Source organism: Solanum stenotomum, chromosome 5, assembly GCF_019186545.1.
Source record: "Solanum stenotomum isolate F172 chromosome 5, ASM1918654v1, whole genome shotgun sequence".
NCBI classification, from domain to species: Eukaryota; Viridiplantae; Streptophyta; class Magnoliopsida; order Solanales; family Solanaceae; genus Solanum; species Solanum stenotomum.
Window position 1 is genome coordinate 62,373,402 of NC_064286.1, and position 27,533 is coordinate 62,400,934.

General features: G+C 29.5%; 2 protein-coding genes and 1 pseudogene across 6 annotated transcripts; all 3 read right to left on the reverse strand.

The window, feature by feature from the left end:
- Nucleotides 1–17,310: 17,310 nt before the first annotated feature.
- Nucleotides 17,311–17,431, reverse strand: LOC125866446 (U1 spliceosomal RNA; annotated as a pseudogene).
- A 1,004-nt stretch (nucleotides 17,432–18,435) lies between these two features.
- Nucleotides 18,436–22,811, reverse strand: LOC125864336 (splicing factor U2af small subunit B-like). Of its 5 annotated transcripts, none has more exons than XM_049544293.1 (6): nucleotides 22,468–22,811; nucleotides 21,008–21,094; nucleotides 20,844–20,925; nucleotides 20,167–20,293; nucleotides 19,475–20,036; nucleotides 18,436–18,761 (listed from the first exon to the last, which is right to left on the reverse strand). In XM_049544293.1, the coding sequence occupies exons 1-5, from the start codon at nucleotides 22,702–22,704 to the stop codon at nucleotides 19,517–19,519; spliced, it is 1,053 nt and encodes a 350-aa protein (XP_049400250.1). In that variant the 5' UTR covers nucleotides 22,705–22,811; the 3' UTR covers nucleotides 18,436–18,761; nucleotides 19,475–19,516. The 5 variants fall into 5 exon arrangements, with proteins under 5 accessions (XP_049400250.1, XP_049400252.1, XP_049400254.1 ...); XM_049544295.1 differs by having other exon boundaries at nucleotides 18,436–18,832; XM_049544297.1 differs by having other exon boundaries at nucleotides 18,436–18,841.
- A 3,792-nt stretch (nucleotides 22,812–26,603) lies between these two features.
- LOC125865164 (peroxiredoxin-2E-2, chloroplastic-like) lies at nucleotides 26,604–27,533 on the reverse strand. The gene has a single exon (XM_049545352.1). The coding sequence runs from the start codon at nucleotides 27,439–27,441 to the stop codon at nucleotides 26,758–26,760; it is 684 nt and encodes a 227-aa protein (XP_049401309.1). The 5' UTR covers nucleotides 27,442–27,533; the 3' UTR covers nucleotides 26,604–26,757.

The window sequence follows — 27,533 nt, forward strand, 5'->3', positions numbered from 1 at the left end:
TATAATATGGATACTGAATACTGGGTGGAAAAAAAGTTATTGAGAAAAAGGGTTTAAAGTTAAAAAGTATTAACTGCAGTTAAAGTATTAAATCTCTGTGAATTCGTTTAATTTGGGTCTTGACCACGTGCCGTGTAAGGAGAGTGGTCCTGTTTCGCATGTTTTCATGCTACTTATATTGTTAAAGTTAGCCGTTAGGGAAGTGGTAGTTATAACTAACTTTGGAGGCGAATTCAGAATTTAAAACTTATACATTTTTAATATTATTTTAATAGACTTTTGTCATATAGGTACACAGGTTTAGTCAAAAGTTGTTGTGAATAAGCGGCATATATATATATATATATATTGTTTATGTTAAGTAGATGCTTTTGAGTATGCAATTTAAAATTATGATTTTATTTTTTAAAAATTTGATTCATAAATTTAAATTTTATTAAAAAGATTTATTATTTTAAATTTTGTCAAAGAAAGAGAATGTTTTTGGAGTGAAGGGATTGCATGTATCATATGGAAAGATTATATTAAATAATAGCTAATTATTATTATATTGATTAGTGAATTTTCATAAAATTATGTGTATTTTAAAATTTGTAATCACAAATATTTATTTATTAAAAGAACATAGAGATATTTGATTTATCAATGTGGTATCTTAAAGATATTTTGATATCTTGTTTTTGACCTACGATTTATTCATTTGATAAGATTATATAAGTGATTTTTTTTTATAGTTTTCACAACTTGTGGAGTTTTCATTTTGTGAAAAAAATATAATTTGAGAAATTCAAATTGCATGTCTTAACAAAATTTCAACTTTAAACCAATCTACTGTCAAATAATGTACAAATAGGCCTATATTAGATATAGAACATGTGTTCATACATATGCTTTTATCACTTACAATAAAAATAATAATATATCTAGTGTAATTTCATAAATGAAATTTAAAGAGAATAAAGTATAAATAGACTTTGTTCTTACAATCTTAAAAAAAAAATTGGCTTTAGCAATGCTTGTCAATGCAATTTTTTTTAAAGAGGAAGTAAACTATTGAAGTAAAGCAGACAAATAATATTTAAAAATTCATTATATAGCATTTAGAAAAAGAAACAATAACAATAATAAAATAAAGTAATACTTAAAGCATAGAAATAAGAAACAATGACAACAACAAAATAAAGTGATACTTCAAGCAAAGAAACAACTGACATTAACTGAAATTGAAAACAAGAAACTACGAGACAAGTACTAACGTTAATGGTGTGTATAGAGAAATATGTACAGGGTACTAAGACTATTCATAGTAAATTGAGATAACACTCAACTATCTTCTTGCTCTTATTTTAATTGTTGACTTCCACTTTTTCTCATCTAAGGTCATACATGTTTTAGATAAATTGAAGATGTGTATGTCCTATTTAATCAGTTCTCTTTAATACTTTTTTTGACTTCTGTCTATCTTTCTTTAAACCTACCACTGTCATTCTGTGCATTCTCCTTTTCATATGTCTGAACTCTGAACTATTACTTAATCATAATTATAAAAATAACTTAATCATTATTAATTAATATATATGTTCACTATATTAAATCAATTACATGATAAATTATATCTACTGTAAACACTTTGTACAAATAAATATTTATTATCATATATAGTTAAGGAAGTGAGAGTTATAACTGTTGTTTTATGAGTGTTAAGCATATAATATGTCACAAGTTAATTTTTCAAATAATCAATTTAGAAATAGGAATTGTAATTTTTATATCAAAGCATCTATTAAAGAAATTAATTAAAGTACATCTTCTCCGAAACTTCCTCCTTGTTTTTTTTTTGTGGTTAGTTTGTTTTGTATTTTATTCTTTAAAGATAAATTTATTTTATGGAAGTTTTTTTTTTTTTCAAAAGTAGAATTAATAACTTTTTTTTATAAGAAGGCAGAAAGTGGTTTGTGCACCCCGATTTAGATGGTTTGTTGCAAATTCAATTGTTTTAACTCTTCATCACAATTTCCATTAGTCAAGCTTTTGAGAAGTAAAAAATATTTATTTTCTTAAGAAAAGTATTTATTTTATAGAATTGAGATATTCAGAGCCCATTTGTATAGGCTAAAAAAATAGCTTTTAAATAAAAAAAAAAGTTATACTTTAAATGACTTGTTAAGTCAAAAAAATAAAAAGTAGTGGAGTACTGCATTTAGTTTTTAACTTATATTAAGTTATTTTTAACTTATGTTAAGTTATTTTTAACTTTGCCAAACACACTCAAAAACTAAAAATATGTTAAAAGTAGGTTTTAAGCCTATCCAAATAGGATTTTAGTTTTTTTTTTAAAAAAGTGTTTGAATTGTAACGAGATTTTTTTAAAAAATTGAAAAGAGTAATTTGTTTTTTCAGTTCTTATATCGATAAATGTTTTAGAATTGATTAATTAAATTCAAATTATTATTCTTCAAAAAAATTATTTCAAAAGCCAATTTTAAAAAAAAAGATAAGCAAAGTTTTAGAATTTTGGCGAAAGAGGTTATTATTAATATGTTTTGATGGCGTTAATTTTTATTTTTTTTGTCCTTTCATTGCGTAATTGACGGTGCCGTCAGTTTCGCCGTTAGTGGCCCCGTTTCAGTAGTACAATGATGCACGTAAAGAATTTGCTGAATTTAGTATAAAGTTTTAATGAGATGGTGGTGGGGGTTGTAATCTACTGTATTTATTTTTTATTCGGTACAAAATACAATTATGAATAGCTTATTGCTTTTATATATTTGGTGTCATATTGTGGTGATAGTATTTTAATGATTCATTTCTCAGAAACTCATTGAATATGGTATTATAATCATTGTTATTGTTATTCTGATTGGACATCACCAATCTTCTTAATTGTAGTACAACCAAAAAGTGACATCTTGTCTTATATTGTATTGAAGTTAGAATGAGACAAAAGTTTCGATAATTTGTATATTTTTTGATTTTTTTTATAGTTCTTTCGTTGTAAATTATTTTTTTTTAACATAATAAAATGTTTAAGAAAGTAAAGATTTTTTTTGAATTTTGTGATGTTATACTTCCTCCATTTCTATTTATTTGTCAAATATTTTTTAATTTGATTTCTTTTTTTATTTGTCATTTTTAACCAAAGAAGAAAGAACAACTTTTATTATTATATCCTCAATCTTTTTAACATTGAATGTCTTTAAAAAATGTAGTGAGTATATCTATTTGGGACCCTATCAATAATAAACTAACTATATTAATAGTTATTTTTTTAATAGGTGTGTTAAGTCAAAATTTGACAAGTAAAAAGAGATCGAGGGAGTTATAAAGATATGTCAAAATTAGCAAGATACTTTTTAATCTTGTGATTTTATACATGCTATGTAAAAAATTAAAATTAAAAAATTATCAAAAAAAATATTTTTTTTGAATAAACTAAAAAAATAGAATCAACAAATAAAAATAGATGAAGAATTATGTTAACTATATATTCTATATATTTTTATTTGAAGAAAATATAATATACATAAATTATACCCCTGCTGTTGTGGAGTAGGTCATGTCATCTCGTGCTGGTAACATATAATGAATCATTTCTATGAAATTCATTTGAAAATGGTATAGTATAATTATAATCATTGTTATTTTGATTATATGTACGTCATATATTTTATTGATCTCATTGTAACTAAAAAGTAATATCTTATCTTATATGATAACTTAAAGTGAGATGAAAGTCTTGAACAACTTATATGTATTTCATGATTATTTTTATTTAATTTAATTGTTTTATTTTGATTAGGTACAAAATATAAGAATGTAATTTTTTCTTGAAATTTGTGGTATTAAGTTAATAACATGTTAAATATATTATAATATCTTTTAATTTTGTAATTTTAAACAAATTACGTAAAATATTGAAACTGAAATGTTGTTAAAAAATAAACTATTCTATATGAACTAGACTTAAAAAAAATGTAGGGCAAACAAATTAAAATGAAAAAAGTAATACAATAGCAATATATTCAATATAATTTCATTTGAAGGAAGTATGATCTACATGGACTGTACTTCTATTTTTGTGGAATAGAAGATTGTTTTCAATAGACTTTTTGTATGATGATGTATTACTAAAATTGCTTAGAAAAATAGCAAAATAACATAATAAAAAAAGGATGATATTTTTTGAGGAAAAGGTTTGAAGTATATTTGAACTTGCGCTTTTTGAAAGTCAATTTGACTAATTTTCCAAGTTAATTAAATTACATTAATTTGATATTTTAAACAAAAAAATTAGATATTTAAAAACTATATAAAAAGTACTATAAATTGCAATTTTTTGCATATTAATATGATGAAAAAATACATTATAAAATATTAATCAAAATTATTATCGTTTGACTCTATAAAAGTAAACTATAATAATTAAAAATGAGAGTTAATATCTCATATAGTCACTCAACTTTGAATTGTTCACTTAGAAAGTCACTCAATTTTGAGTTGTTCTTTGAGAAAGTCACTCAACTTTGTTTTATAACTCAAAAGTCATTCAACTATTGTTGTTTTATTTAGAATGTCACTTAACTATTGATAGTTCACTTAAAAAGTCAATCAATTTTAAAAAAAAAATTCATAAAATTTTATTGAAATTTAATTTTTATGTTAAACTACTTTTTCAAAGAAATAATAAGAATATTTATTTTAATTATTTTGTTAATCTAAATTATTTAATTATAATTTTTTGGAAAACGTACCCTAGCAATTGACCCAAAAAAAACTTTTTCCGTTTTATCAATTACTGGAATTAAATATGTTAAAAAATGATCCAAAAAAGAAGAAGTTGGAATTGATAAGAAGTACAATAAAAAAAAAGACGCAGCACAGTACCATTTTTTTAATAAAAAAAATAGGTAAAAAGAAAAATTATACTTCAAAAAAATTCAATAAAATAATTAAAATAAGCATCTTATTATTATTTTTTAAAAATAGTTATTTATTTTTTTTATTTTACAAAATTTAATGAAAAATTAATTTAAATTAATTGGGTGACTTTTTAAGTAAAATATAAATAGTTATGTGATTTTTAAATTATAAAACAAAATTAAATAAATTTCAAAATAAACAACTCAAAATTAAATGATTTTCTTAGTAAACTATTAAAAATAGAGTGATCATATGAGATATTAACTCTTAAAAATTGTCAGAAGAAGTACTATGTTAGGAAAAGTCAATACTGGGCCATCCGTTTGAGTATAGGCACCGGTTCTCTAGGTGATATTATGTTAGTGATTCATTTCTTCGAAAATACTCAATTGAAAATGATAATGTAATCATTATTGTTGCTACTGTAATTTTAATTGGATGCCTTCAATCTTCTTCGTCAACCAAAAAGTGATATCTTGTCGTATGTTATAAGACGGCATCATACATAAATATGTTATTTAATTTGATTTCAAATATTTATATTTTATAATTTTTGTATATATAATTATCTATTTAAATTTATATAAAATTAAATTTACTTATGATTTATTTGATAGTTTGAAGTGTTGTGCAATGACTTTCAAAAAAATAATATTTAATGTTTTAATTTCTTTTTGAATATCTTAGGATCTAATGGGATTCGAACCTTTTTGTAAAGATATATGTTATCCTTATATAGGTATGAGTTATGATTTAAGATAGGATAGCATCTAAATATCCTAACAAAATTTAACTTGTCTTATGGAGGCCCATAAATTACACTGTATATAAAAGTCTCGAAGGCAATACATGTCAATCTTGTGAATAAACTTTTCAAATATTTTAGTGGATATATTTACCATATTTTCTTTTAAGCAAACTTGTTGAACATTTATTTCACCATTGAAGATCTCGAATGTAAAAAATTTTAGTAAAATTTATTCTCTCCTTTAATGTATACTTCTTTTAGTTGATTTATTCAATGTCTTGGAAAATCTCTATACAATTATTGATTTCAATCAAATACATTGTGACCCGCTTCATGAATGAAAATGATTTTTGTTTGACTTTAAGAAGTAGCAATTATAGTCTATTTTGTTGATGGACATGATATAGGTTTAACTCTATATATAAATGCATAGTCTATTTAAAATTTAATTTTACATAAATCAAACAAATATCGTATATTTGCGTAACCAATTAATGATGAAATGAAGTCATTTGAACAAAATAAACATGTGTCGATTGTTCCTCGGAGATATTTTAGTATATAGTTAATGTTAGACTTTGTTAGTTGTTATCTTTATTTGTTATTAAAAACATGTTTTAAGATACCATTATCTTTATTTGTTATTTATGCTAACGGTAGAATTAGTTAGAGGCAAGGTTAAAATTTGAACTAAACTTATTCGATTCAGTTCATCCCCACACTTTCCCTTCGTCCCCTGGAATTAATTTGCTAAACTTATTACGATTTCAATTTGTTTAGAAGCGGATCTTATGCATCAATAAAGATTTTGGTGAGATAAATAAAAAAATTTCACATTAAAAAATGTGCTCTTTTTAAATATACAAAATTTTAAATTAATTGATGTCCTAAGACCATCTCCAACCCACCTCTATTTTACTCTCCATTCTCTATATTTGAAGAGTAAAATAGAGAATGGACACTCCAACCCACCTCCAAATCACCCTCTATTCTTCAAATTTAGAGAGTTGAATAATAGTTCTCCAAATTTGGAGAACTACTATTCACACTCTCTATTTCACTTTTTCATTATTTTATTATTATTTCTATTACTTTCTAATTAACATATTATTTTACATATAATTCCATTAATTAAATATCTAATATTCATAATTCTTTTTTAAATGTAATATAATATTTTAAAAATATATTAGTTAATATATACTGTTTTAATTTGAAATTAATAGTATTTTAATTTTTTTTCTAATTTTTGTTTATTTTATTATTAATTTTCATTATAAAGAATACGCAAAATTAAAATGGCAAGATGAAAAAATTTAATTTTAAAATACAATACATGATATGATAATTTAAATACAAGATAACAATACAATACATAACATAATAATTAAAATACAAGATAAAATACAATACATAACATAATAATTAAAATACAAGATAAAATACAATACATAACATAATAATTAATTGATCACAACAATAATTTAGAAAATAAGCTATGTATGAACAACTACATGTTCCAACAAGTTCTACAAAATCATACTAATGAAGTTTTCATAGGTGGCTCCATTCCAGGTCATGTGGTAATCAATCGTGATCATGAGGCGGCTGATGATAATTTATTTCGTGATTATTTTTCAGCCACACCACGATTTAATGATGCAATATTTTGCTGTCGTTATCGAATGTCCCGCAATTTGTTTCTTCGTATCGTTGATGCAATTAAAGATCACGATACGTACTTCGAACAACACATTAATACGTTGGGTAGATTCAGATTATCTACTTTGCAAAAAATTACCGTTGTGTTTAGAATGTTGGCATACGGTTTGTCAGCGGATGCCACTAATGAATACGTGAAAATTGGAGAGTCAACTACTATTGAAAGTATGAAGAGATTTTGTCGAGCTACTGTAGAGGTTTTTGGTGAGTGATATTTGAGATCACCAACACCTAATGATGTTGCGAGGCTTCTACACATTGGTGAGCAGCGTGGTTTAAAATGTATTATATTGTATTTTCTTGCAATTTATGTTATTTAAAAATTTAGAATAAAATATAATTTCATATCACATTAAAAATTATATAAAGTAATTATCTGGGAAAAAAAAAAGATTTATATTATGAAATAAGAAAATAAGAATGAAATAGAAATAATAATATAATATTGAGGAGAGAAAAAAAGATTCCTTTTTAAAGAGTAAAATAGAGAATTGGGTTGAAATTGGTTGTTTGAAAAAATAGAAAACTTTATATTTGGAGAGTAAAATAGAGGATTGGGTTGAAGATGCTCTAATGCTTGGAAATAGCCAATGTGGGTCACTGAGAGTATAGGCAACCGATTCATCAAGTAGTTTGTCAACTATTGATAGTATATAATTGGTTCATTTCTTTAAAATAGAAATAAAATTTTGTTGAAAACCATGTGACAGTTATTACTATTGTTATTGTTATTCTAACTGTCGCATCAACATTTTGGTCAGACTATACCCAAAAAGTTATATCTTGTCTCGTAGTCTGTTTGATTAATCTTTTAAAATTTATGTATCTTAATTTGATTTAAAATATAATTAAAAAAGTAAAAAAGATTTCTTATTTTGGTGATCTTAAAGTAAAGATATATATAATTTATCAAAATATATTTTTATCTTGTATTCTCGTTCACTATTGTTTGTCAGGTATAGTAAAGATAGATGTCCAAAATTAATTGTCAATTTAAACAATCAAGAAACAATTAGTTATTTTTTTTCCAATTCTATCCTTAATAATTACATAACTATTAGTTTCAAAAAGTAGTCATTTTAAAGTTACAAGACTACTTTAATGTGAAAAAAGTTGTTTTTACAGTTTTCAAAAAGTACAAACCATTTTAATAAGGGAAAAGGGACAGATTTACCCCTGAACTTTAATAAACGGTACGTATATGCCATCCGTTATACTTTGCGTCCACATAAGCCCCTGCAGTCCAATTATAGGTACACATATACCCCTCTCACTAACAGACCCCTAATTTCTTACACTTGTCTTAATCCTATTGAACTATCCGTTTGTCCCTTTTCTTTAACCCATAACCCAACTATCCGCCCCATAACCTAATACCCACCCAATTTCCTCTAAAAGGAATCCTAATTAAAACACCCAAATTAACACACCAAAATCTGTCCCTTATTTGTCTGCGAAGGAACTGGAGGACCTGTACATTTCATCAAGACTTGCATTGTGGACTTCTTGAACAAGAAAGAAAATGAATGAACTCTTGATCAGTTGTACCAGTTACTTACAGAAAAAATTGCTGTCAAATTGCAGAGACTACATGTTGTATGTCAAGCTAAAAAGAGACCTACTTTACAAAACTTAATCAGTGTACCTCTCAGCTAAAGCAGCCTTTGATATATTAGCAGATGTTTCATCTAAACATGTTCAGATAACTCTCTACTATAATTGGTGCTTTGACTCGAAAAATTTGAATTAATATCTTGACTAGGAAATGCCATCCTCCGAAACAATCTTATCTGTGCAGATTGCTCAACAAAGTTATATATTGCACTTTCACCAACTTTCATCCCGTTTGTCAAATCAGACATTAACATACTATCAAAAGCTCTCATGATCTGCGAAAGCATAAGCATGATGAGAATGTAATTGCTCTTTTGTGAAAAAAAACTTGAGGTCGTTTGGGGATTAGTTTTCAAGTAAAGTAAATGAATTTACCTGTCCCATCCCTGGTCTCTTTGCAGCTGAGTAATGCACACAAGCTGCAGCGATCTAAATCATTCGAAACATCTCACTGTCAATATAATTATTCCCAAGGCGAGGATATGTCAACCGATCAAATTCCTCTTTTTCAAGTGCATTACCAAGCAAAGGTCGTGCCTGGAAGCAATCAAATTAAAGTGCAGTTAGTGGATCCTGCTCGACAAAATGAGAAGGGATATAAACTCTCTATTGCTACTGTTATGGAAGCAATCAAATCAAAGAGCAGTTAGTGGATCCTCCGACTAGGGAATAGGGATGGATTTTGGTGTGTTAATATGGGTGTTTTAATTAGGATTCCTTTTAGAGGAAATTGGGTGGGTATTGGGTTATGGGGCGAATAGTTGGGTTATGGGTTAAAAAAAGGGTCAAACGGGTAGTTCAATAGGATTAAGACAGTGTAAGAAATTAGGGGTCCGTTAGTGAGAGGGGTATATGTGTACCTATAATTGGACGGCATGGGCTTATGTGGACGCAAAGTATAACGGACGGCATATACGTACCATTTATTAAAGTTCGGGGGTAAATCCGTCCCTTTTCCCTTTTAATAATGATTGATAGTAGGGTTATATTAGTCAAATTGTACCTTATATTAAATTTTTCTTAAAGGTTGTGCATGATCTTTACCCTGACAAACAATAGTGGACAGATGGAGTATTGTTAAAAATGTCATGTGAAATATAACATTAAAGAGTTACGAAGTTAGATTTTTTTATTTTTTCTAAACACACAAAAAAAAGAGTAAGACAAACAAATTGAAATAGAAAAATTACCAATATTTTCGAAGAGTAAAGATTTTTATTGGATCATCAATTTGAAATCCATTTTTACTATTATTAAAGTTGATCAATTTTTTTTTTAAAAGAATTTAATCAAGATTTCAAAAATACTTTTTTAAAAAATCAACTTTTAAAATATAATTTCTACTAGTTTTCAAAATCACTTAATTTTCCCGAAAAGTTTACTTGAAAAACTCAAATTTCAATATATATTTCAAAAATTACTTCCAGCTATCTCCGTCCACTTTTAATTGTCATGATTTTCTTTTTTAGAGTCAATAAGAACTTTGACTAATATTTTATGACGTATTTTTTCATCATATTGATATGCAAAAAATTGCAATTTATAGTACTTTTTGTATAGTTTTTGAATATCTAATTATTTTTTAAAAAATATCAAATTAATGTAATCTAATTTAACTTTGAAAATTAATCAAATTGACTTTCAAAAATCACAGCATGACAATTAAAAGTAGATGGATGGAGTACTCAAAAACTTGACTCAACACACTATTATACAAGAAGTAAAAATAAATGAAAGGCCTAAACAATTTATATGTTATATTTAACCTTTTTTATATTTCATAATCTTTTCAAGTAAATATTGCGCCTTTTAAGCTAGTAACAAAAAACTTACGTAAGGTCAATGAAAAAATAAAGTCAATAACTTCTACTTTTTATGCGAAGAATAAGCAACATGCGTAACGTAACGTTAATAAGAAAGTTAATATCTCGTGAAAAACTGTTAAACTTTGAAATATGAAAAAATATGACATTATACTTGTTATGTTTGTTTTTTTGAAAGTCAAACTACATGAACTTTGATCTATACTTAATTTTATATTTTTTTCATCATTTTAACATGAGAAAAATTGCAACTCATAGTATTTTTCGTATAGTTTTCAAATATCTAAATTTTAAATTTAAAACATCAACTTAATCTATTTTAGTTTCAAAGATTAGTCAAATTGAATTTCACAAGTAAAATGTGATAAGTAAAAATGAACGAAAGAAGTATATTTAAGACGTTAATAAGAATAAATTAGTCAATGAGGACGAAGACTATACGCTTAAAATATTTGCTATTTTTGGAATTAAACGTTATATATAAAATTGTTATTATATCAGTAATTTCCATGCGTATTGCCCTTCTTATCAAATTCTTTTGTTATTATCAAGAATTTGCTGGAAAATATCATTATCATCATTTATTTTTATTGGTAAACATTGAACTAATTTATTTATAAATCTTATCACAATTATCATTAATTTTGCAAATTAAACGAGCTTAATAAGTTTCAATTTTAAATTTGAGAAGCTTTTACAAGTGTTTTTTATTTGTTTATTAAATACTTAAATTAACCACACTAAATATGTCATTTCTCATCAAATTTTAGTCGAAATCCCATGAGATTTTATGGCTTATTCAGGCAAATATGTGTAACTAAAATATATAACATAAAACTTAACTATTTAATAAACGAATGAGAACACACACTAAAAAAATTCAAATTGAAAATATTTTATTGAAACATTTCACTAAAAGATAGACGTATTCGATTATAATATAGCTTAATACAAGTGTTTACATAAAATATTTTAAAAAAATTTAACGATAAACTCAACTTTATCGTAGAAACAAACAAATAATTAATCCATTTTTCAAACCTGAACATTCGTTATTTCCTAGGTAGAGAATCTTTTATTTTCCCGTTGTCGCTTTCTTTTTTTCTTTCTTTTTTGGTTAATTATATTCACCTACAAAATTTATTAAATTAATAAGATAATGTCTTATATATTTTAACACTATGCATTCTCACTTTAATTTGTTGATTATTAAATAGGTAAGCTAGTAATGAATAAATTTTATCATAAGCATAGGAAAATTTGTTGATTCGTATATATATGAATATTAATTTTTGATTAGAAGGCGTTTGAACATGAATTAAATGATATTCGAAAAAATATAGTATTTGATGTCTAAGTTAAAAAATGATATCTAGAATTGATGTTTTATTATCTGAACACAAATACTATTGAAATTTTGCCGATGTAAATTTAGGAAAACTTGAAAATTCCTAAACATCTATTTTCAAAAGTTCAAATTATGGTCCACGGGATGACATAGGGATAAGTTTAAACTAGTTTCAATACATTAGAGACAATTTTAACCTTTTTTTTTTTATGTTTTTATTGTTATTCTGACACATTAATCTTTTCAGTCATACTGTAATAAAAAAATGACATCTTGTCTTATAAGACGAGTTAAAAGTAGATGGAAATTTCTAATAATTTACATATTTTATTTCATAATCTTTTCAAGATAAATATTCACGCTTTTTTTGTGAATGACAAGAACATATATTGCGTTAATTAAAAAAAAAAATATCTCGTACTTTTTAGAACAAGAAACAGATTTATCGTCACTAAAACGTTCTTATATATAGTGAAAACTCTTAACCTCCGAAAACGACAATAATATTGTTTTCATACGAGTTTTTTGAAGGCTCACACAATTCGTATAAGTAAAACTAATTTTTACTTGAATATTGTCATTGGTATGTATAAGGTCGAAGACAAATTCTTTTTCCCCTACATTTATGTGAAGCTTGGTATATTGGAACATTATTACCTATCACATTTCCATCAATCTAACTTTTGAATTACTAGTTAATTTTGTTTTTTCTTATTTCTTATATAATATATACACTCTAATTTTTTTAAATTTGTCAAATTAGTGGATTCTAAAATAATAATCTGTAAATATTTAATGAACGATTAAAATAAATATAGAATTTAAACTAAAATTATTGAGTTCAATTGAATTTATAATCAACATTCTCTCTTTGTCCTTAAAATTAATTTATAAGACTTATCATGATTTCAATTTTGCATAGGAGCGAATTTTATATATCAATAAGAATTATGACGAAATAAATCTAATTCTCCCATCCTTTAGTAAAGTTTTAGATTTCAGCCTTAAATACTAAAAAAATTATGTTAAATAACACTTTCTTCTTATATGTGTCTTATGTAACACAAACTTAAATTAATTAAAATCTTAATATATATATTCAAACATCATATGAAAAAATAAATGCTTGGAAAAAGCCAACAGTGGACCATTGGTAGGACTAAGGAGTATAGGCAACCGATTGTCTAGGTAATTTTGATTGCCATTAATAGTAATATTTTATTGGTGCAACTTTTATTTTATTTTTCCAAATTTCAGTTGAAAAAGACAACACAATCATTGTTGTTGTTATTGTTGTTCTAACTGTCGCATTAACTTTTTGGTACTAACGTAATCAAAAAGCGATATCTTGTCTTATAGTCTGTTTGATCAATCTTTTAAAGTTAATTATTTTTAAAAATAATTTAATTAAAAAAAAATGTAAAATAAAATAAAAATTTGTATTGACTAATTAATTTGAAATTTGATTTTAATAATATTAGAACATTATGTGCTTAAATCTTTTTTACATGCTTCTAATTTTGCTAGCGTGATAATTGTCCAAATCATTTGACGCTTCTTTTTATTGAGCAATCCTCAATTTTCACTTCATATCGAGAAACTTCAAAAATTACTTTTACTATTATAAAAAGATTTTTTCTTAAAACTTAGCTAAACAATTTAATGATTAAAAGAAATATACATTTTAAAGAGAAACTATCACTCTTAGCTTGTTGAAACTTGATCATACACGCTATTATCATACTATAAGCTAAAGTGGGACAAGATTCTGGACAATTTATATGTTATCTCACTTTTTTAATTTCATAATTTTTGTAAGATGAAATTCCTTCTGCTTTTTATGCAAATGACAAAAAGTGCATGTAACGTCAATTAAAAAATTATACTTTTTATGCGAAGAACAAATAGCACACGTAACGTTAATAAGAATGTTATTATTTCATAAATAATGATACTAGACAATAATATTTTTCATTTCTCACCTTGCAAAACACTTTAATTTAAAAATATATTTTCCACACAACTTCTTTGAGAAAAACTTAATATGAAAAATCGAATTCACACAAATAATATATGTAACTTTTTAAAAAATAACAATACGACTTTTCCAAGTACTCTAAAACTTGCTAATTTTGGAGTTGAGCATAGTATATAAAATTGTTATCATGATTAGCAATTTCCTTTCGTATTGCCCTTCTTATTAAGTTTCTTTTGTTCTTATCAAGAACAAGAACTATTAGAAAGTACACTTATCTTCATTTATTATTTTTGGTTAACTAATTTATAAAACTTATTACAAATATTATGAATTGCACGTTTTAAAAATAATAATAACATATTCATTGAAATCTCATATAATGGAGTCAGGGAAGGGATAGAGTGTATGCAGGTGCTACTACTATCTCGGGAAGGTAGAGATATTATTTTCGAAAGGCCCTCACCATTTTCTAAAAGCTAAGCATATATATAAATTAGTATAAATATTGTGGTAAAATACTGATATCAATTATTACTTTTTAAACGGATGTGTAAAATTGGAAAGAACAAATAGAAATGGTTGGAGGGAGTAGTTGGCCCATTTTTATACCAAAGTCTCGTTAATTTTGGAGTCAAAAATCTTAAATATAAATGTCTTCTTGATTTGGGAAGGACTTCTGGATCACCACTAAAGAAAGATTTGTCGATACGTATCACTGATAAAGAGAAAAACTTATGATCTTATGGCTACATTGTGGATGCCTTCTAAAATTTATGGTCCCCCTCTCTAATTTTGGATGAGACAAGAGAGTTATGTAGTACCCCTATTTATAATTGTAGAGTATAGATAATTCAGTAATATATGAGCTGTTTTGCTTGATTTTAAATAATACGTGTAAGTCATCAAATCTATAACAAATTATCTGATTATTAAATCATATTTAATTAGTTAAAATATGTCATTTTAGACATTTAATGACTTTAATTAATCTTATATTGACTAAATTTATTGCATCATTTACGCACGTGACATAATCTTAACAATCTTTATTTTGACTTGGCGTGCCATGTTAGTTAACACATTGTGGACCTCGAGCTAATATAGTGGGCCCATTAAATGAAATAGCCCAATAAAATTGGACTTACTTCAAATTCATGTCTTCAACTTTTACTAATTTCAATTTAGGCTTGATATTTTCTGAATTAAAATGTGATTTTATTTTCATGAAAGTCATATGCTTACAATATTTTTAAATTTGTTTTAAAAAATAATATGTATGGATAAACGAGTAAAAATAACTTTTTAACTATTTTTTATTACTCATTTCACTAATCTCTATGGTTTTTTTAGAAAAATAATAATTTTTTTTTACATGTCCAGGTCTTCAGTGCTGTTGCGTCACTATCGGTACTACCGCTTTTCATGTTTGAATTTGTCCGTTTCATTTTATTTGGTCATATATTAAAAATAAATATTCTATTTTAATTATTCATTTTAGTATTAAAAGAGTAATTATTTTTTTTCCAATCTATCCTTAGTAATGAATAATCATATAAAATAGTAATAGTAGTAAATTTAGAGTTACAAAACATCGTTACAAAAATTAGCTTAGTACCCCCTCTAATCTATTTCAAGTAAATTATTGGTATTTTTGTGTAAATCAAAATAAGTGGCCTATTCAAAGTTCAATTTTTTTTTTTTATATTTATCCTTCATGAGGTTTCTATATTACTTTACATTTTCTCGGAGACTAATTTAAAAAAAAAATATATATATATACTTAACAGTGAAAAATAGCGTCTATTTTATGTCCTCAAATATATTTCTAAAACGAGTATGTTATACCTCAATAATTCACTTAATATTGATTAAAAAAAATAAAATATTATTAGAAATTTTTATTAAAAAACACGTCAAAGTTAATAAAGATCAAGTAATATAACATGAGGAGGGTGTGTGTATATATATAGGAGTAAAATTTTAAGTAAAAATTTGAAAGAATCGATAAATACGAGGAGAGTTGACAAGAAAGAACAGTAAATGTCTTGTCTAAGGCCCTATACATTGGAATTATTCTGCCACAACTTCCAAGCTACCTCTGAACAAACATTGCATCAACCACTTTTAATTTTGTTCCAAACCCCCACCCCCCCCCCTCCCCTAACCCCAACCCAAACCATTTTGTCCGTCCGACTCATATTACTTGGCTCATATTGATCTGATATAGTATTTTTTTTAACTAAAAATATATTTTATTAATGATACTCTAATTCAGAATTTTAAATTTGATTAGTATTATTGTGTATAATTATTTAATAATATTAAGGACACCATGATTAAAAAAAACAATATATTTTTAATATAAGGGTTGAGCAAAATAATCCTAAAATTTGTGGTCCTAGTAAATATGAGGGCAATTTTATTACGCAGTGACATTTATATGGAATTATGAACTATTCAACAAAAGTGTATTTTCAAAGCAAAAGGTTTTGTTAAGAGAAAAAAAAATCAGAATCATCTTTATGTTTTTCCTTTCTTTTAATTCAGCATTGTTCAATTATTATCGGTTCGAGTAAGATTAGGTTATAGCAAGACAATAGAAATTAGATAACTTCTATTTGAGGAAGATTCGAACTAATCCTCCTCTCTCAAATAGTCAAAATGTATGTCAGGTCTTTATCGAATTTCATTGATCATCACCTTTTAAAACAAAATTTTTATAACTGCTTTGATTACACGTTTTTTGAGTCAAGGTCTAATGAAAAACAATATCTCTACCTCCACAAAAGTAGGAGTAACAACCACGTAAATCTTTCCCTCCACAATTTCGTTCTAAAACAAGCCAAAATTCCTTCGTGACATGAGAAATACAATATTTCTCGAGTCTGATCTTATCCCGAAAACCTTTTTTCCATGCCTTGCGACTCTCGAGTGCTTGTGAATTTAAGATTAAAATAGAGTTGTTAGTTGAGACGTCAATTCTTTTACCTAAGTTATGATTCTAGTGATGATGCTGACAAATGAGAAAAGAACAATTCTCCACTAATTTGATTTTATTTACACAAAGTTTCATTTTTTAAAAAAATTTTAACAAAAGAATATTCATATTGGGCCAAAATGCTTAGACTAAGATTTGGCAGGGGCCGCGCGAATTTTCACAGACATAGGCTCGACCACTTGGGCCGACCTTAGGCTAGAACCCTTTAAAGTGCAATAAAATTCACCAGCCTAAGCCACAAGTCTTATTGATCACCCATTGACCCCGTCCAGGTAAATACATTTCTCAAAAGCCCAGTAGTGTTCATATTTTCCGTTGTATTTACGATGTGGTACGGAATCGTTAATTATAGTTCTATTTTATTAGTAATCTTCAGTCCAAAAGAAATATACAACGCATTTACAGATACTATTAACAAGTAATTAAGTTTTCATAGTTTTGTATTTCAAATTAGAATTATTTAGATATTGTTCATTTCCCAGGTTACCCACTTGAGAATGATTTTGGTGAATGTAATTTAGCTCGAACAAAGTGAGAGTGTCTTTTCGCTTCTTCGGCTATGTGAAACTTAGCTTACTTTAGCAACCATGTGATGATTCAAGTTCGTGGCAAGTATAGGGGATAAATTAGAGGTGTTTAATCAGCAGATTGCTGCTTATATATTGGACGAGTCAAAATGGATCACATCATTAGATTGAATGATGTGAAAAATTGTATCTTGCTATTTTGTTGCCTATTTTCGTACAATCTCACATCGAATAACTCTCTTTTGAGCCAAGGGTTCATCGGGAATGGTCTCTCTACCTCACTAAAGTAGGGATAAGATCTTTGTATATCTTACCATCCTCAAACCCCACCGGTGGAATTGCCATGGAAATGTTATTGTTCTAGTCAAGTAATTGTCCATTACCCAACCCCATCCCAACATAAACAAAGAGTTAGTTAGCTATATGTACCCATTTGAAAATGCTTATGTGATGAAGTTGTTTTAATGATGCATCTAGTTTTTTTAGCACAGGTTTCTTTTCCTCTCAACTGCAAATCATGCCGTTAGGTGCAAAGGATGTTATCTATTCCAAGGTTTTTTCTCTCACCATTACTTCAAAATGGCTAGAAAATTACCAAATGTCAAACATTCATGATTTCAGCTTCCATGTCAAGAAGCCACAAGCCTATATTCACACCAATGCATAATATTACATCGGAATCACACAACATGAAAGAGAAGATGCAGTGATCATTTCGACTACATGATAAAGATGGCTACATAAATGAAATGAAAGGAACTGCAAAAGGAGTTTATACTGCAGTCTAGCAATTACCACATAAAAATCCTGCTCTCTTCAGCAAACTTGTTTCAACAGAAACCTCCAAACCACTGAAAGTAAACACGATTAAATACTGAAATGAAACTCAACCCAACAGGTCACATACCAGTACAGTTATACACAGCACTATTGTCTTTGAGGATATAAACCTGTAATGCCTAACAAATGGTAAAACTCCAAAACGGAAAGAAGAACTTCATAGGTTCATGGACTTGGTTCCTTCACTTCTCGTCATCCCTAGCATGTTAAAAGTCCCATGGACTCGTCTGCAGCAGAGAAAACCTGTATACAAGACCATTGTAAGCTGCTATGTAAAGGTAGGCACGACCACTGCAAAGCAGGAACCTTTTAACCTGCAAAACCTTGGAATAGATAACATCAATCTTATAAGAATGACAAACTCTATGAATTATCCTAGAAAGAGAGAAGCCCTTAGACTGTAGACAACTAACAAATCTAAGGTGGGCAGAAATCTTGGAAGGGCTATGTTTTTAACTCCCAATCACTTTAATCAAATGTTCCATTTTCAGGAAAAATGAACCAGGGAGAGAAAAAAAATCATTTGACCAGAGACCCTAAAGTTAAAAAGATGTTCTATCAATTAACAGGTGCTATATTACTGTTGGCTGGTTCCCTATATAAGAAATAAATAGTTGTCAATAGGAGACAGGAAAAAGGACATTGGAAATATTAACAAGAAAAATTGAGCACTGCAAGCTTCACTGTGCAAGCAACGGATGCATCAGAGTCGGGAAAAATGGCAGTGTTCCTAAGTAGGCCTCACTATGATCCCTGTTAAACAAAGTCCTGTACTTTAAAAATTTGGTAAAAAGAAGACAAAAGATGGGTAATGCATTTTTCAAAATCATAGGACAGTGGACCTGTACTCCACCCTGCACAGTGGAAAATGGACAGTGAGCTATACTTCTGCAATGTGCCACTAAGATTGAAAGACATTCAGGTGAAACAATAAGTATGATGGAAGTACCACTAACCAGAGCAACAATACTATAGCAGCCATCACTTCCATTTTCTACCTACTGCTGCTTCGGGTAATCATCATCAAACTGTTCTCCATAGTGATCACCACCATCATTCCTGCCATTATCAGCATCAAAATTATCATATTTAGCAGAATCTGCCTCTTCTTTCTCCCTATTCCATTGATCAATCTTTGCCCTCCTCTCAGCACTGCCTTCCCTGTCTTCCCTACGTGTCCCACCACCATGATTCCTCCCAGAACCTGTCTCTTCCTTTTCTCTGTTCCATTGTTCAATCTTTGCTCTTCTCTCCTCACTTCCTTCCCTATTTGGACTTCTATTTCTCCTACCCCCAGGACTTCTGCTCTGTCCACTCCTTCGTCCAGGACTTCTGCTTCTAGGCCTCCTACCTCTATCATGGTAGCGATCACCACCTCCTCCACCTCCTCTTCTACCAAAACCACGGCCTCCCTGTGGGCGCGGCTCTTCATAATTGCGATTACCACGCGGACTTCGGCTTCTACTATGGCTGCGCCTTCGCCTACTACTCTTCCCAAATAATTGCCGCCTCAACTCCCTTCAACAAAAAAAAAAAAAAACACAAATGCATCAGCCACCAAATACCAAGATTAGCAAGGTCAAAAGCACAGAGTTTTGGGGATGTCTGTGTGACAGGAGAGGAAAAGGAGGGATGGGGAGATGAAAACCTGCTTATCTTTTTCAGATGCATGAAGTTGCAATAGCCGCCTCGGTTACATACATTTTCCTCATACTGCCTACACGTGGCTTCCCGAAAATCAGTCACTGGGGAGAAGTCAACAATGATTGGACGTCCTAAAATTTTCAAATTTCATGATTGTCAGCCATAGAGAATGAGTTTAAGGCACAAAAGAGAAACAAAAGTATATAACAAAAAAAGGATTTGATTTCCATTATAAATAATAGCATCCGCATTGAAATAAACTAAGCTCCCTGCAAAATAAAACATTCCATAGTCCAAAACCTAAATTTCCTTCAACCTCATTTGGGATATATATGATCTAAAAACTGAAATAATGTAGGCTTAAACACACTGACACGTGTAAAACAACTGACAAGTGCAACCATCAGCATAATACTGTACATAATCTCCAAAAATTGAAGGAGATGAGGGAGCAACAGCTTGAAAGATATCTGTCTAGTAGAGACACACTACGGGTCAATTGCGCCGTACTTGAGATAAATATAACCAAAAATCACTTATATTTGTATAAGATACACACTGAGTTCCTTGGGTTATTTCTATAGAACCAACAAAGTTGACCAGAAAACCCACACCAAAACTAACTGCTAACACAATCAAAACTAAAAATAAACATCATTCAACCAAAATGAGTGAACTAACCTGCATAAAATCTTCCTGTAAGATTCTGAAGAGCACTTGCAGCATGATCTTCCTCTCTGAATTGGACATAAACATTACCAACCTGCGGAAAGAGGCACAATATCACTCAGGTCAGATGAGATCAAATCACTATCGCAAAGTTCATATCAGAGAAGTGGACATACCATGTGGTCAGCTAAATTGTCACAGATGTTAAGGTTTTCAATCTCTCCATACTTGCTAAGCTCTTCAAACAAATCTTCATAGAAGTCCTGCATGTTCAATGGTGATCACACATATTTCATACTCACGAAATCAGAGGAAACACAGGATAATAAATCTACCTACTTTTACTAGGACAGGATCCCTATTAGAAACTTACAACAACAACAACAACAACAACAATGAACCGAGTGTAATCCCACAAGTGGAGTCTAGTGAGGGTAAGATGTAAGCAAACCTTATCTTACCCATTAGGAACTTCAAAAACAAATTACCTATACATAAAACAAACCTCAGATTTCCTCAAAGATGACACCACAGCTAGAAAACAGAAGCTAAAAACGAGGACAGCAGTCTTTTGAATAAAAATTGACATGAATTCCATTTAAACATGCAATTACATCACAGCACACAAACGTAAGAAAAGGGCTTAATGTTTTCAACAACACACTGTTTTGCTTTTTCATTGTTCTAAGTTCTTACAGCAGATGGAAACAGAAAATGCTACGGTCTGTATACGAGCTCTCAAAACTAAGTTCAACAACAACAGTATTCCCGGTGAAATCCCACAAGTGGGTTTGGGGAGGGTAGAGTGTACGCAAGACCGTACCCCTACCTCGTGGAGGTCTCAACACCAAGTTCACTTTTAACAAATCCGTAAAACCCATTCAATGACAATGCTAAACTTGTGCATACTACACAACATGCAACACAGTTATGAGTTAACTTTCTGTAGTTTCACAAAAAAGTCGCTCCCAACCTCCCAGTGGACAATAGAACAGCACCTAGCAAAATTAGCCAACAATCAAAAACAAAATTTCTTCATGATAACTAGTTTGAAACTTCAACTTTTCTTTGTTTATTAGTGTTTGAAGTTCTATTCCTGTAACCAAAGACTCTGATAATCATGTAGTAACCCAACAGATAATAGCACTTCCTAAGACAGTCAATCCATAAAAACAAAAATAAACAAGTATCCACCCAATCCATATATACATACAGAAGCAGAAGGAACACTGTATCGTTCACGCACAAGTCTATGTTTTATGTAATGATAGCGGTGTCTGAGCTATCTTTAGGGCTTCCAACCTACTAATATCACACATACACAAGTATATGTTTTTTTTAATGATAGCAGTGTCTGAGCTAGCTTTTGTGCTTCCAACTTACTCATCCACAACCATAGGCAACAGATAATAGCAATTCGGCTTGCACAATCTAGCAATTCCATTATTCTAAAATTTTAAATTAAATAACAATTGAATGATTTCTAATCGTAACTAAATCTTCAATTTCTTCGTATCTGAGCTAGTTTTTGTGCTTCCACCTTACTACTCACGCTCAGAAACCATAAATTAAAAATACTGGCTTCGCCATAGTTAGATCCATATAAACACATACATATACACACATATATATATACCTCGAAGTGGCGCTGGATCTGGCGAGGGTCAAGGGGCTGGCCTTGAGGGTCAACACCAGGGGTGATCATATCAGGACGCTGGTACATGTTAGACAGAACTAAGGTCGGACTGATGCTAGGCTTTGTGTGAAGCCTGGAACAGCGGTCACCATGCCGACACGCACCGATCTTAAAGTAGAAAGGGCAATTCACCCTGTCTTTCTCTGTACCAAATATAGAAGCCAAATGCTCCGCCATGATTCTCTAGCTTTGTTCTTCTTCTTCTTCTTCTCCAGCACCGCCCCGATTACAATTTATTGTGAAAACTAGGGTTTCTGATTTCGGCTGAAGAGGGGTTTTCTAATGTGGATTTTTGGGATACAATGGTAAAATTGTAATTATCGCTAAAAATTTGACAAATAATTTTTTCCCTTTAGTTTTTTTTTCCTCCTTATATTCTCGAGGTTTGACCAAAAAAAAAAGGGGGAGGGGAAAATAATAAGTACCTTTTGAAGCGTTACATAGTATAAATATATTTATTTTCATAGATAATTTAGTTTTTTATAGAATAAAAATGATGTCTAAAACATACTCGTGATCTTTTATTGGGATGTAGTTAGGGTTGTTCATGGTTATAGTTAAAAAAAAATCAAACTGAACGGTCATCTGAATCAAATCGATTAAAAAATTGATATTTGGTTCGGTTTGGTTTTAAAGTTTGAAAATCGATATTATTTGGTTTGGTATTAGTTTTACTAAAAAAATCTGCAAATATAACCAAAATGAATCGATAAATTATATATAAATTTTTTATAATTATTATATATTATTCATAAATAAATTATATATATTTTATTAAATTTTAATTAACTTAAGTCTTTTAAATTTATCATTTTCTCAAATCCAACACTTAAATTTTGGCCCAACTATTACAATCCTAAGTCAAAATTCATTACTTAATCTTTACCTACCGTACCTTACATAAGATAGTCACACTTTCTCTTAATTGAATCACTTTATTTATATAATAATAACTCTAGTATTACTTCATTGAATCCACAATGGCTTTCTTGTGAATTGTTCATGAATTAGGTGTGTGTCTATCGAGATTCGTATGTCCTCAAAATATTTATTACTTTCAACCGAAAGAACCAAAAAGACCGAACCAAACTGACATTTTTTTTAAATTTGATTTGGTTTGGTTTTAGGAATTTAACAACCGACTAAATTGGTTTGGTTTTAGCCGATAACCTATTCAAACCGAACCATGAACACCTCTAGATGTAGTAATATTAAATACTTTAGAAAAAATGTCAGATTTGTTCTTAAAATTTTAAGAAATTGTTACTCCATGATTTATCTTTAGTTAATAGTTGAGTCGGAGCTACTTTTATAATTCTGAAAATAGGCTGAATTTATTTTGAATAGTGCAAAATTGTTAAAATTTTCTATGAAAAATTTAAGAATACTATTACAGTTTCAAACACAATATTACTATTTTATTCCATGCTCAAAAGCTCCAATAGTCACGTAGAGATATTGTAAGCTCAAATTAACCTTATTCAAGTGTCAAATAAATTAATATAAAGCTCAAACAACAATAAATTACATGATCAAATTGAATTCCTATCTCTAATGAGACTTTATCAATGTAGCTTTATTATGTGGTTTGATTTGATTTTTAGATTTAATAAACCAATATAATTGATTTAGTTTTTTTTTCAATTAAAAACCAAATCAAACCGACTATGTACACCCCTACTAACATGTATGCATACTTTCTTTTTAGTGGAAAATGTTTGCAGAAAAAATTTCTGCCCCGGGTATTAGTTCAAGTGACAAAGGTTGAGGGACTTGTGACTTAGTTCACATGTTCGAACACCAAGGCGTGCAAACTCAGCCTGATACTTAAGTGGAGAAGGGCAAGGGGCAGATCCATTATCCCCAAGAATCGAGCACTGCAATTGGTCCTAAGGATTGTGTGGTCAAAAAAAATAAAATCTTGAAACTAAACAATCTTTAGGTGCAAGCATCACAATTTCCCACTAGTTTCACTTAAAATGATTTACAACAGTATACCCACAGCTTAAAATTTCAAAATCATTCTGTACAATTAGTTGCAAAGTTGTTGTCTTCAACTTAAATTCAGTTCAAAAAGACATTTTTACTAACTGAATCAAGTGAAATGGCTAGACTTTGCTGCAATTTAGGAACAAACTAAGTAGAAGTTATTCACACAATAGTCTTTAGAAAAGGAGTTCTTCGGGTTTCCCACCAGTTGGAGCCCGAACTAAATCTGGATTTGCACCGGGAAGTGACACCAGTTACATGCATCACAATCAAACAGTACTCATCTGTCATAGCAAACTTCCTCCCAATTCCCAAGTAAATGGACCAGATACAATCATAATCTCCAAATAGATAGAACAAGAAACAAAACAAAAAACAGTTCTTATAACTAACTAGCTTCAGAATCTTTGACCGTATTATTCATCACAAAGACTAGTAATCGAACACTTGAAATCAAGATTTTAGCATCATGATTATCATCAACATTGCCTCAAAAGAAAGAAAGGAGAAAAAACCTCTAAAGATCCTGAGAATATCTTCTGCACTCCTAACATTGAATGCGCCATCTTAACGACCCCATCATCCACAAGCATAGAACATTTTCACAATGTATATTTCAAGTTTCGACAAATTATATCTTTGCTCCAAAATTCCTTTCAATTACTCCCAATTTCCAAGTTCATTAAGTTAAAATTGATCAGATACAGTCATAATCTCCAAATAGATAGAACAAGAAACAAAAAAAATCCAGTGCTTATAACTAATTAGCCTCATAATCTTTGAAGACATCGATATTATTCATCATAAGTTAGCCTCAAGATTATAATCAACATTTTCCTCAAAAGAAAGGAACAAGAAAAAAAAGACAAATAAACCTCTGAAGGGCCTTGAGAATATCTTCTACACTGCTAACATTGAAAGCTCCACCTTCTTCCAAATTCAACACCTCAACAACCCCATCATCCACAAGCATAAAACATTTTTACAATGTATAATTTCAAGTTTCAACAAGTCATTTCTTTGCGCAGAATGTCGAAATTAAACAGGACTCATCTGTCTTAGCAACATTCCTCTCAATCACTCTCAATTCCCACGTTCATTCAGTTTAAAAACTGATCAGATACAGTCATCATCTCCATATAGAAAGAACAGGAAACAAAAATCAGTGTTTTAACTAATTACTTCATAATGTTTGAAGACATCTTTGTTATGTTATTCAATCACAAGATTAGTAATCAACCACTTGAAATCAAGATGTTCGCCTCCTCATAATCATCAACATTCCCTCAAAAGAAAGGGAAAAAAAGGAAGAAAACTCTACACTGCTAACATTGAAAGCTCCACTTTCTTCCAAATTTAACACCTTAACAACCCATCATCCACAAGCATAAAACATTTCTACAATGTATAATTTCAAGTTTCAACAAGTCATCTCTTTGCGAAAAGTGTCGAAATCAAACTGCAGTCATCTGTCTAAGCAAAATTTCTCTCAATGACTCTCAACTCCCAAGTTCACTCAGCTTAAAAATTGATCACATACAGTCATAATCTCCAACCAAATTTATATAACATGAAACAAAAACAGTACTTTTAACTAAGTAGCTTCATAATCTTTGAAGACACCTGTATTATTCATCACAAACACTACTAATCAAACAGTTGAAAGCAACATTTTAGCCTCATGAATCATCCACATTACTTCTAAAGAGGGGAAATAAAACGAAGAAACCTCTAAAGGGGCCTTGAGAATATCTTCTACACTGCTAACATTGCAAGCTCCACCTTCTTCCAAATCAACAAATTTCAAGTTTCAACAAGTCATTTCTTTGAACAAAATTTCTCTCAATTACTCTCAATTCTCACGTTCATTCAGCTTAAAAATTGATCACATATAGTCAACAACAATAATAGCATACCCAGTGTATTCCCACAGAATGAAGTTTGGGGAGGGTAGAGTGTACGCAAGCCTTACCTCTCCCTCACCTTGAGAGGCTGTTTCCAATAGACCCTCGGCTCAAGACAAAAAACAGAATCACATATAGTCATAATCTCCAAATAGATAGAACAGGAAACACACAAAAAAAGGGCTTTAACTAATAAGGTTCATAATCTTAGAAGACATCTGTATTATTCATCACAAAGACTAGTAATCAAACACTTGAAAACAACATTTCAGCCTCATGATTATCATCAACATTCCCTCAAAAGAAAGAAACAAGAAAAGAAAACACAACTAAACCTCTAAAGAGTCTTGAGAATATCTTCTGCACTGCTAACATTAAAAGCTCCACCTTCTTCCAAATTCAACACCTTAACAACCCCATCATCCACAAGCATAGCATATCTTCTAGACCTAACACCAAGTCCAATAGGCTTATCAGTAAGGTCAAGTTCACACCCAATTGCCTTTGTAAACTCCAAATTTCCATCACTCAACAGCAAAACTTCATCACCAATGTTCAAATTCTCCTTCCAAGCTTTCATCACAAAAGCATCATTAACCGAAACACAAGCAATTGTATCAACCCCTTTCGATTTTAGCTCCTTCGACTTCTCCACGAAACCAGGAAGATGTTTCTGTGAACATGTTGGTGTAAATGCACCTGGGACAGCGAAAAGAACAACCTTTTTCCCAGATGTGAGGTCAGAGACGGAAAGGGTCTTGAGTTCATCAGATGAATCGAAGTAGGAAAGTGTAGAATTGGGTAATTTGTCTCCGACGGAGATTTCGGCGGAGATTCTTGGAGTGGTGTATGAAAGGGGTTGTGCATTGCGCTTTGAGTGATGTACCTTGAATGGAACAGATGAAATGGAAAAAGAAGAAGAAAGAGTGGATTTTGGGGATAAACGGGAAATGGTTTTTGGGTTAATGGAGGATTTGTAGAGCTTTGGAAGGGTGAAAATGGCAGCTGTAGTGGCAGCCATTGTTGTTGTACTCAAGAAAATTTGATTGGGTTTTGGGGATTTTGTGGCCTTTTTAGAGACCCTTTTTAGGATAATGGACGGAACAAACTATG